The sequence below is a fragment of the Microcaecilia unicolor genome, chromosome 7 (genome assembly GCF_901765095.1).
Source record: "Microcaecilia unicolor chromosome 7, aMicUni1.1, whole genome shotgun sequence".
Classification (NCBI taxonomy): Eukaryota; Metazoa; Chordata; class Amphibia; order Gymnophiona; family Siphonopidae; genus Microcaecilia; species Microcaecilia unicolor.
The window spans coordinates 238,948,671-238,961,495 of record NC_044037.1 but is presented as its reverse complement, the minus strand read 5'-3'; the positions used below and the strand labels follow the sequence as shown (position 1 = coordinate 238,961,495).

Sequence of the window (12,825 nt, the reverse complement as noted above, 5' to 3'; positions counted from 1 at the left end):
ATAGGCAATTACAGCAGTAAAAACATTCAAGTAACAATACAAAATATGGCATTGGCATTAATGACCAATTTTTGACTCTAATCAGTGTTGACTGGTACTAATTGGCACTGATCAGCAGTTACACATGTAAATGCTTTAAATCGGTATTTTGTAAACTGTGCATGCAAAATCCAAGGTACAAGGGGGTGTACCTTACTGGTTAAAATATAAGTGTTTTTGAATATCGATTCTTTTTTCTAACATAAGGATACTAAATTTATGCCTCATTTAAAACTTTTCCATAGATAAAATTCAGGCATTCATCTGGTGCCACATGTCACATATATTTTTGTGTCCTGGATTTTCTGTAGATTGCATGTTGACTTATATTCTATTCTATAAAGCCAATTTTGTGCCCAAATGCTTTTCTAGAATTTGCACGTAGGGCTTAGATTTAATAAATGGTGCCCAAATTAAGGCACTGGAAGTATCTGGAGGAGTGGCCTAGTGGTTAGAGCACTGGTCTTGCAATCCAGAGGTGGCCGGTTCAAATCCTACTACTGCTTCTTGTGATCTTGGGCAAGTCACTTAACCCTCCATTGTCTTAGGAATAAACTTAGATTGTGAGCCCACCTGGGACAGAGAAATATCCAGAGTACCTGAATGTAACTCACCCTGAGCTACTATTGAAAAAGGTGTGAGCAAAATATAAATAATAATAATAATAAACTAGTATTCTATAAAGGGTATTCTGTGTGGAACATCCTCTATAGAATATTTACTTAGAGTACATGTCCTACCTAACTTTGGGTGTAAGCAAATGAAGTCAGTCCTGAGGGTGGCTACAAAATTGGTCAGTGGTCTCTGTCATAAAGCATTTTGGGACAGAATTATAGACCTCAATATGAATTCTCTGGAAGAATTGTGGGAGAGAGGGAATATGATAGAGATGTTTAATATCTCTGTAGCATTAATGTTGTACAGGAGGTGAGCCTTTTTCAAATGATGGAAAATTCTGGAATGAGAGGGCATAAGATGATGGTAAGAGGTTAAAGGCTCAGGGGTAAACTAAGGAAATACATTTTTATGGAAAGGGTGGTGGATGCATGGAATAGCCTCCCAGTGGAGGCGATGGAGACAAAGACTGTGTCTGAATTCAAGAAAGCGTGGGACAGGCACGTGGGATCTCATAGGGAGAGGAGGAGATTGTGTATGATGCGGATGGGCAGACTGAATGGACCAGATGGCCTTTGTCTGCCATCATGTTTCTAAATCCAGGTATTCTATAGCATCATGCCTAATTTCTAGGAATGCTCCTGACCCATCTATGCCTACACATGGCCATGCCCCTTTGAAGTTGCTCGCTATGAAATTTAGGCATGCATATTATAGAATGTGATGTCGAGCAGATCTGTACATAACTCCTTATTACCTAAAGTACCTGAAAAAGAAAAATTGTAAACCGCTTGTCTAGGTGGTATAAAATACTGAAAATAAATAAATAATTACAATTAAGTGCTTGTTAATTCCAATTATTCTTTATTAAAAATTGCTTCTAAGTTTGTGGATGACTTGTCAGTGGTGTCAAGCTTCAGAGATCCAGGCCAAAGTGGTGGACCAGTACTCTCTTATGTCATCCTTATTGATTGTTCGCATCTAATTTACTAACTAGTTTACATACGGATTTGGGATCTGAGTAGCCTATAGGTTAGAGCAGTGGGTAGAGAACCAGAAGGGCCTAGCTCAAATCCCATTATGGGTCCTTGTGATCATGGGTGAAAATCATTTAACTGTCCATTATCTCAAGTACAAACTTAGGGCAGAAGTTATCAAGCTGAGTAAGGGCACTAACTCAAGTTATTTGCCCCTAAATGAGGCTTAAAGGGCACTAATGCTGGGTGCAGTGCTCTAATACAGTGACAACTAAGTCACCATGAGCTACATGGTAATGAGTTGTGAAAATATCCAAATGCATGTAAAGTGACTCATTATTATTGGGTCGATATTCAAAGTAATTTAACTGACCAGAAACATTTCCTGGCCAGTTAAATCAACTGTTTGGGGCTAACTAGTCATTTTCAGCAACTAACTGGTTAGCATCGGTGAAAATGTTTGGTTAGTGCCTATGTCAAAACCAGCTAGTTTGGAGATGTTATGGGGTGGGGTTAGCACTTGGCCAGTTAAGTGCTGATATTTGGCACTTAGCTAGCCAAGGTCACCATATAAATAGGACCGAATAAAAGTCAGTCCTATCTTACGTGGTGCCCCATAGCAGGTTAAGTATTGAATATTACACATATCTGGCTATGTGTTAGCTGGATCCACAAACCCAAAAATTCAATGCTGTAATCCGGACGTCATCCAGCATTGAATTGCTGGACATAATGCGGTGGTGGTCAGCAAAACGCTGAAAGCCACTAGCTGAATATCAGGCCCTATGACTTGCAATGTGTACCTGCTGCACACCGTAAGCAACAATTTGTCTGTAAAATAACTTCATCTAAAGGTTGGGGTTATTTTATCACCCAAGAGCATTGGGCCATTAAGCTGTGGCTTGATGCTTGCAGGCCATTGCTTCAAGGGGCCAGCTCCTGGTAAATTGGTAGTCTTCAGCTAGCCCCTTTAAGCAGTAGCCTAGATGCATCAGGCCACAGCTTGGTAGAACAATGCCAATGGGCTAACGCTGATTACGAAGTGGCTCACTACTTGCATTAGTTCTTTACCATGGGATTTAGCAACTTGCTACAAGTTGGTGACTCTCATGGTAAATCAAGGTGTGTTAAAAGCCCACCCTTTCTGCACCTTGATAATCTCTTCCTTTAGACAAAAAATACAGTAAGCACCTACACATTTACACATATCAGTGTTCTCACTTACACCTGTACATAGCTGCGGTTTCTCCATTCAGGGTTTCAACATGTATCTTTGTGAGCATGTATGTTAGAGAAAGGTTCCATGTTGTCAAATCCTCTTCAAAGATAATACTGGCATTGTACACATTCTAACCTAGACATATCAAATCTGATTTCTACATTCTGTCTAAAATGGGGCTATAACTGCAGTAACTGAAGTCCATTAAGCAGATTTTTAGGGAGACCAATATAACTAGAATTACAGTAGTTACCAGAGCATGGACCACTACATCTAACTCATCTGTTCCCAATGGCATATAAACAGTTCCTCACCACTGGGCTAACATACTTCAAATTAGTGAGACCAGCACTAATAATTACCTCTAAAGTTTTTACTTCTTGACAAGGCCGTAACAAAATGCTATGTAGCCAGCTCTGAGGGCAGGGTCCCTGGATGTTAGGCCATTGAAGCTATAACATCTGCATTTAGCTGGATTCAGTTCTAATTTACTTGATGCCAAACAGTTCAAGTTAATTTATACCTCACCCAAACATTTGTTATGCCTCATCACTGAATCCAAATGATTATTCCCTAAATTGCAATACATTTGAATATTAGCATGCATTGCGAACATAAACCTGAATTGCTGCTGATCTGATTAAGAGGCTGTATATAAATATTTAGAAGAATTTGGGAATTAGAGCCTCAGAGAACTAATTCAGTTATGATAGGAAACTTGCTTATATTCCCAAGTCATAGAGGACATCTAAGGAGTTCTAAAAATCTGTCTCTTGATGTCTCTTCTGTAAAAAACATGGGATTGAAATCTGCTTAGGAACATCCTTCTGCCTTCCAAGGCACAAAATATGAAATAGTCTAACTACAAAAGTTTGCTTAACTACTCCTTACGGTTCTTTTCGAAAGGTCTTAAAAAATGTCACAAAGGTATGCCGTAGTTTTACAGCTCACAATTTAGTTATTTATATTCAGGAACCAGCCTGACTAGTTCACAAAATATATTTATATAGTAAAATGAACTTTGTAGCATTGTGACTAATGTACCTGAGAAATAAATGTAGCTTAATTGTGAGAATAATATAACTGAGAAAGTAAGATAGCTTATTATTAACCCTGTTATTTTAATCTGACAAGTCCTTAATCATTCAGGGCAAACTGGTGTGTTTTATTTATAAATGTATGCCCTTTGAATTGGTGTTTTCATTTTGCATTGTCTGTTCATATAATATACAATTCACATCGACTAGGCTGAACGAGAGAGATTTTTCTCCCTGTAATTTTTTATCTTTGGTTTCCCTATTACATTAATGATGCTGTTCTTCATTATTTTACTTTATTTGAATTCTTTACTGCGGTAGCTATCTTATGTTTATTTATTTGTATACATATTTTGAGATGCCCCTTCTCTTTGTATGTTTATTTTATTCATTAAATAAGTACCTTGAAGTACCATGAGGCTGCCATTTTCAGGAGCAGCCAGCACTGGGTAGGCGTGAGTGGGCATCGCTCTTGCCTGTTTCCCCCTAGACCATGAGGGACCAGCAATGGTAGGCTTGGGGAGGGGGGGGGGGTCGGGTCTCTTGGTATTCTTGTTGGGGGGAAGAGAGAGGATCAGAAGTAGGGGATAGCCAAGGTATGGGGGTGGGGTGATGTTAAATGGGGGGGTTCTGCTGCTCTGGGGGTGGGATGGAAAATCGGGAAGAGAATGTGGCAAGATATGGGCAGATAATTTTATGCGGGTCCTGACTGAATTTCAGCCAGGACTCACATAAGACCCAGTGGCCAGCACCTAAACAATTAGGCCCAGATATTCAATGCTGGTGCCCAGTCATGGCTCAGCATTGAATATCTGGGGCTAATTCTGCCCACAGCAGTCAGTGTCTAAAAAAATGTTGACCACTGTGGCTGAATATAGGCTGGCTAATCTCTAGAGCCTAGGCTCTCGGGTGCAACACCAATAACTATTGAAGCCACTTCTGAGTAGAATTAGATAAATCAGGAAATATTCTAACTTTAAATCCCCAAAACAGTTCATCCATAAAACAGAAACACATACATAGGATTGCAAATCTTATTAAATTGGTCCTCTGCATTACCACTTGATGTCTACAAAAAGTCTGTAAAGTTCAACTCAGATGGAGAATCCATTTGAGACCTAACAGAATCAGAGCAGCCAGGCAAAGACAAATATTGAGCTCTTACAGTAGAAGTGTCTCAGCTGGCATTTTCAACATCTCATGCAAATACTTGTGGATCATATCCATAGGAACAATTCAAATTCAAAAACTGTATTTTCTTTAATTGATTCTCCAGATTTTCCATCTTCATTGCTCCCTTTAACTCTTGCATCTCAGATATCTTTATCTCTAAGGATTACAATTTAAGACAGTACTGGTCCACCACTTTGGCCTGGATCTCTGAAGCTCGACACCACTGGCAAGTCATCCAGAAACTTAGAAGCAATTTTTAATAAAGAACTGAGAAATTTCATAATGTTGCAGAGTGACTTCAAAGTGATTACAGTCGGCTTTTGCAGCACAGACACCACAAACTCAGAAGAAACTCCTTCCTCTACTCAAATCAAATAATTCACAATTTTCTGTTGCTGTTGCTTACTTTAAATGAGAGCAGAACAGTTTCTGGGAAATGAAGCCGCAACCGGGAAGCCCTCTATGAATGGAACAGAATACAGAGTGTCCCCTTCTTTTGTAAACACACCTCACAGCTAGGTAAGTCTTCTGGGTTGTAGCAGAGCCAATCTTTGCACAGGGATCAGGGAAGCCCCACTTACACTGCTGCCAGAAGCCAACTTCTCCAGCCAGGCTCAAGTGAGAATTGCCCTGAACAAGTAGGAACCCGAAAACTTTCCAGGGTGGTTTGTTTCAAATTAGGGGTCGACACTGGCACTGAAGGAACCTGCTGAGTTCTCTGCTTCTCCTTCTCCATCTATATGAGGGGGTCTAAGTAACACACATAACACCATAGAGAAAGTAAGGAGCTCCTATATGAGCATTGTTCTTGCTGTCATATTGGCCCCAAAATATTAAATCTAGGCTTCAAAATATGAAGGTGCCATTCAGCTTGGAAAAGAGATGGCTGAGGAGGGATATGATTGAGGTCTATAAAATTCTAAGTGGTGTAGAATGGGTAGAAGTGAATCGATTTTTCACTCTTTCAAAAAGTACAAAGACCAGGGGACATGCAATGAATTTACATGGAAATACTTTTAAAACAAATAGGAGGAAATATTTTTCCACTCATAGAATGGATGTCAATGCCGTGTACACTAATGTCCTGCAGAGATCAGCACTCTGTATAATTGACCATTATGTGCAATCTTTACCACTGTCTGTACAACATATAGGTCCCTGTTTACTAAGCAGTGATGAAGGCGTGCTAGTGTTTTTAGCGTGCACTAACATTAAAGACACCCATGTATTCCTATGGATGTCTCTAGCATTATCGCATGCTAATTTTTAGCATGTGCTAAAAACGCTAGATTACCTTAGTAAACAGGGCCCATAATGCTTTTGAATGAATTAGCAAAATTTGTCATCACAAGCTTACTTTATGCTTCAAGGGAAATATTTTTTTGCAGACCAAGGGAGTTGCTATGGGGGCTACTGTAGCCCCCATGGTGGCTTGTTTATTCATGACTGAGTTCGAGAGGAAGTTTCTTTACAACACTGTTCATAGTAAAAATATTCTGCTATGGAAACGTTTTTTTGACAATGTGTTATTAATGTGCAGTGCCGTAGCGAGGGCGGCTGACACCCGGGGCGGGTCATGCTGCACCCCCCCCCCCCCCTCCGGGTGCAGCACAGCGCACCCCCCCTGGAGCGCTTACCACTACCATAGAAAATGGGGCAGGCGGGCGGGAGGGCCATTCCACCCTGAGTGCACATCGCTGGGAGCTGCGTCGGCTCCACTGATTCCCTGCTCTCTCTGCCCCGGAACAGGAAGTAACCATGTTGAGCTTGGACACTTGGTTATTAACCTGCTGATGCTATAGAAATTTTAATTTGAGCATCTTTGTTTGTGCACCCCAGAACTGACTTTCCCTCCAGAGTGTTTATACTGAGTTGGATTTTGAATATACTGCATGCAAGCTTGAGTCTTCCTGCCAATGTTTGACTGAGTTGTGTTTGGCAACATCTGGCTGAGTTGCCTTTTGAAAATATTGCATGCAAGTTGGAGTTTTTCTACCAACATCCGGGACTTATCAACTGAGTCATTGGGTACACAATATTAATTTTCAATTTTTGCTATTTGAGCATCTAGGGGCTCATACAATGCGAGCCAAAAAATTTAAGATGTTATGAACACTGGACTCAGGGGGGTGAGGTGGTATTTGATCTGGATGGATTTCTGTAGGTAGGCTGTTTTTTTTATATTTTATTCTAATAGTATATTGAAAGTAGCTTTGTAGTTTTGTGGAATAAAGATTCAAATTTTGTCAAGCGGTAATAATTTAGTGGACCTTTTACAAAGCAGTGGTAAGCCCAACGCGGGCTTACCGCTCGCTAAAAAGGAACTACTACTGCAGTTCCCACCCCCAGTGCACCATCATATCTGGTGCTACAAAAATATATTTATTTTTGTAGCACTGGCATGTATCCAGTGATAATCGGACAGTGCCACACGCTGCTCAGTTACCTCAGGGGCCCTTAAGGGCTCCCTCCCTGACAAGGCCATGCAACAAATGCTTCACTTGCTGCACGGCATTTCTTTTAAAAAAGAAAGACTTCCCTTTTACCTGCTGTGGTAAAAGGGGGCCTCGAAGCGCGTCAAAAACATGCACCGATGCCAGCGCAGGACTCCTTTTGTCGCAGCTTGGTAAAAGGGGCCCTAATGTTGTTATTCATGCTCATTAGGGATATCCTGAAAACCTGACCAGGACGGGTTTGAGTAGCACTGCCTTAGAAGAAGACTAAGTTCTACTTTTAAAAGGTTGTGTGGATGTGTAAGAAAAGAAACTATTACCTCTAATGGGATGTGGAAAAGGGCTTCACTCTTGTATTTCTAAGTGGATGACGGTTAATGTAGAAGGATGTTTTTTCACAGTTAATAAGGCAAGGGAGAAGGGAGCTGGTTAGAAAGCTGTGAACTTACCTAGGTTGCAGTATTGGCAGATAGAGACCAGGTATTGTAAAAGTGTAGATCCTTCAGCAGCTCTTTTATCTTGTTAACTGTGTGGCTCCTGGCAGTAGGGAACTTGATCTATTTACCATTTTCTGGCACATTTGTATAAAAGTGCCTTTCAATCATCATTAATGTTTATCTTTAAAATGTGGGGTTCAAGAACTTTTCTGGCACAGGACTGAGAAGAGCCATTAGACCAGGATACAAAAATATATATATATATATTTCAAGCTAGAATACAATATTAATGCTGAAAATAAAGGCACTGAATATTTATACCACATTCAGTAAATCCATTTTAAACTGTTAAAATACCATCTTACCAGACAAAAGCCGCAGACTGTGATCTTACCTCATCTGAGCCAGATCCAAAGATCAGCAGATCAAAAGGGATTGCAGCAACCATGTCAATTAGGAACCAGCCTTTGAAGTAGTGAATTGCTATTTTCGCAGGGTCACTTACCACTTCTTCATTCTGATTTACGTATGTTGTTCTGAAGTTTATGAGAATATCAATAATAAACATTATGTCCACAATTAAGTCTACCACATTTAGTGGGCTGCAGGAATAGCCACACTCTCGCCTCTTCTGTTCCTCTTCATCGTTAAGAAGGAAGGCTGCAGAGTAAGGGGTGAATATGGCCGTATGTATTACTAAAAGCAAAATTAGCCAGTCCCAAACTGCTTTGAAAGGGCTATAGTGCAATATCGTAAACTTGTTGATACGAGGTGTTTGAAGTTTATACTCTGGTAAAACATCAGCTCCTAATGACAGAACCTAGACAAAACAAAACAAAACCAAAAACTCTGAAAGATGTGAATACTTAATCAGTTTATAGTAAAAGCTGTAATAAAATATAAGACAAGAAAGCCTTTCATATGTAGCTATTTGGATATTGAGCTCTTAATGCAGATAACAAAGTACAAAATGTGTAATTTACTACTGGCAATTTACTCCCCGATATCCAAAGCAGTTTAACCGGCCAGATACAGCCTCTGACCGGTTAAATAGAATATTGACACCTAACCGCGGATATTCAGCAGGAGATAACTGGTTATTTCCCACTAAATATCCACGGTTAATGGCTAACCGTTATCCGGCTATATTGCGCAATATAGCCGGTGAGGTGCGAATATTCAGTGGCTATGTTAAGTGGTTAAACTAGGCCATATAAATTGCAGGCCTATCTTTAACCGCTAAAACGTTATCCGGTTGGCACTGAATGTCAACTTAACTAGTTAGCGGTTTAAACCCTCCCTCCCGGATATTCAGTGCTGGATACTGGAAATGGCCTGGCATTGACTATCCAGATTTAATGCCGTTGGCGGACAGAAAAAGCGCTGCCCGCCGACAGCCGAATATCGGGCCTTACTGTCTAAGTATCTAGTTCATAGTTTTCTACAATAGTTTCCACTCGAAAACATTTTCTGTTAGTTCTGTTCAGCATTGTTTGTGCTCATTCCAGTCAACGCACAGATTTTTCTATAAAGAAAAAAGATCTTTCAGGCGGCAAAATTCCACCCGCAACGCTCAGCAGTTTTTATGCTGCTGACAGCCACAGGTTTGAATATTCATTATGGTGCCATATCTGGGCTCTGGCACTGAACAGATGGGTCAGTGCAGTCACCCAGAATTTATGTGGGTGTGGCCAGTATTCAGTACACTACCCACCTACCTAACCAGCCAAAATCAGGACAGCCTTTCGCATGGTCCAACTTTCCTGGTTTGGGGAAACAGGAAGGGGGAAAGGAGATGGGATTTGATATGGTACCTTTCTGTGGTTACAATCAAAGTGGTTTACACATGCAGGCACCAGCAATAAATATTGCTGATGTCAGCATATCTCAGATCCGCCCAACTCTGACCCAGAACATCCTGACTCTGCCTGGAGAGAGCCGTGGCAATCTCCACCGTTATTCTTGTATTTCTAGAATCATGGAGGGTATGCTTATCAAGCTACTGTTAATGCAATACTTTTATCAGTGGCTGCTATGCTAGGTTCGATTCTGTGTGGCAAGCTAAGAGAAAAAGCATACAAATTACTTTCTTATTTTATAGACCATCTGACAGACCGAATATACCAACTTGGCAAACTGTGGAGGAGTGGCCTAGTGGTTAGGGTGGTGGACTTTGGTCCTGGGGAACCAAGGAACTGAGTTCAATTCCCGGCACAGGCAGCTCCTTGTGACTCTGGGCAAGTCACTTAACCCTCCATTGCCTGCCTCATTGAGCCTCCCATGAGTGGGAAAGAGCAGGGTACAAAATGTAACAAAAAAAAAAAAAACTACTGAAGATTTGCTCAATAAATAGAACAGGAGTGCTGTGTACAGTAATATATCAAGCTAGATGTTATAAATGCTAAGGAAAGCCAACTTATACAGTGTTGTTGGAGATAAGTGAATTATGTATTACTGATGTAGTGTATTACAGATTTATTAATTATTGTTTATATGTTCTGTTATTTTATATTAATAGAATTTTGCACAGTATTATATATCATTTAGGGCAAATTGTTGATTGTGGAATTAATCAGTACAAACATAAATATATACAAATAAATAAATCTATCCAATGATAAGTCAACTTGTTCATAACAAGATCTGTCCATAAGCAAAATGTTATGTGAACACTCATTACTGTTGTCATTATGATTCATTATTATTATGTATAGTTTAAAATATATCAATATTCAAAGACAGTTATACATTCACTGATTGTTGGTGAACATATAACTGGCTTATGCATGGATTTTCAGCCTTTATACAAACAAAAAGCAACTCTACAAACTAGGAGCCTGCATTCACCTGCCCCTTGAGCACATAAATGTATAGAATACAAGCAATTTCATGGGCGAATGTAAATGGTTGCAGAGTGACTCACTGTTGTTCTGTAAGTGTGTGCAATGCACAGGGGCATAGCCAGACCTCGGTGGGAGGGGGGTCCACAGCCCAAAGTGGGGGGACACATTTTAGCCCGCCTCCCCCCAGCTGCCGCCCCTCCCCCACCACATCTGACCCCCCTCCGCTGCTGCCCCTCTCCAACTTCCGACACCCCTCCCCCGAAGCCACCACCGCAAGGTACCTTTGCTGGCGGGGGTCCTCAAGCCCCGTCAGCCGAAGCCTTCTTCAGCGCCAGTCTACGGCACACCACGTTTGCTGCTGTCTTGAGTCCTGACGTCCTGCACGTTCCTGTAAGTGAAACTGAGCATGCTCAGTTTCACTTAAAGGAACGTGCAGGCGCACCGCATTCACTGATCTGTGCTTTCTTCCTCCTAACGTCAGGAACGTGCAGCACGTCAGGAGGAAGAAAGCACAGATCAGCGAACATGGCGCGCCTGCAAGTTCCTTTATGTGAAACTGAGAATGCTCAGACAGCAGCACAGATCAGCGAACGCACTGCTTTGGATACTAGCGCTGAAGAAGGCTTCAGCTGACAGGGGTTGGGGACCCCACTAGCAAAACCAGGGGCCTGGACTAAATCTGTAGCGGCCCATGCCCCCATATCCCCACCTAGCTACGCCCCTGGCAATGCATAACTGTTATATAGTATGTAAACAGTCACAAAAAAGAGGGAATACAGCATGCAAAAGCAACCAAACAAACAAACAAAGGAAACACTGGGCCTTCAGGATTGAGAAAAATGTAGTTCTCCATTATAAATAAAGAACTAAATTTTTCTCAATCCTGAAGGCCCAGTGTTTGCTTTATATAGTATGTAAACACAGACTTAAACCTTGTGTAACTCCTGGTGCCCAAGTTGGGCATGGAAAGCCAATGTTCTATACCACTATGTGCAACTTTTTTGAGCACCCATGATCTGCCCATGCCCCTTTTGGGTTGCGCTATGGGATTTAGGAGCCCAGAGTTATAGAACAACTATATGCATATGCAAATCCTAATTGGTTCTAATTAACATCAATAATTGATTGTTAGCATCCAATTGACGGTTACCAGCTCATTAGCCAATTAAGTTGAGTATGCATCTCGGAAGTGCACCCATATTTGAACAACAAATCTGCATGTCATATATAGAAACTGGGGGATTGTGTCAGGCTGGATTTGGGTGTGGTTTATAGAATACACCTAGCCAGTTTATAGAATACACCTAGCATCCATGCCTGTGCCTAAATCTAGGCATGTCCATTTATGACAAGTAAAACTTGGGGATCTGCTTACTAAGGTGCGCTAGCATTTTTGGCACACACAAAAATTAGCACGCGCTAATGCTTGAGATACCCAAGGTATCTCTAGCATTAGCACGTGCTAATTTTTAGTGTGTGCTAAAAACTAATGCATCTTATCTCTTATCACATGTCTGATTATCTTATCACATGTCTGATTATCCTCTTTGTTATGAATGATCAAGCACTATCACTAGATGACCTAATGTATGTTACAATCCAATTTATTACTCAGGAACCTTCATGCAATACCATAATGTGCTCTTCTTTACCATGTATGTATGCACATGGTATATATATACCATGATCTGTTCCATATATGTTATGTTCCATGTATGTTAACATGTATGTATGCACCTTAACGTAATACCATTTGTAATTCTGCTACCCAGAAATGGCAACCGTCATTACGGCAAATGTAAGCCACATTGAGCCTGCAAATTGGTGGGAAAATGTGGGGTACAAATGCTACAAATAAATAAATAATAGCATGGCTTGGTAAATAGAGCCCTTGGTGTACATACTGGCAACCAAATTAGGCACTGAACAGATGTATTCTATAACTATGCAAATAGATTTTTGGAACACCCATAGTCTGCCCATTCCATGCCCCATTTTTAGCAGCACACATTAGAATTTATGCGTGCCACGC

General features: G+C 40.9%; 1 protein-coding gene across 1 annotated transcript in view; it reads right to left on the bottom strand.

Annotated features, from left to right (window-relative positions):
- KCNH7 (potassium voltage-gated channel subfamily H member 7) overlaps positions 1-12,825 on the bottom strand; it is a 490,323-nt gene that overhangs the window by 154,117 nt on the left and 323,381 nt on the right. The window contains 1 exon segment of the mRNA XM_030210041.1: positions 8,345-8,770. Coding sequence (XP_030065901.1) covers positions 8,345-8,770 — 426 coding nt within the window.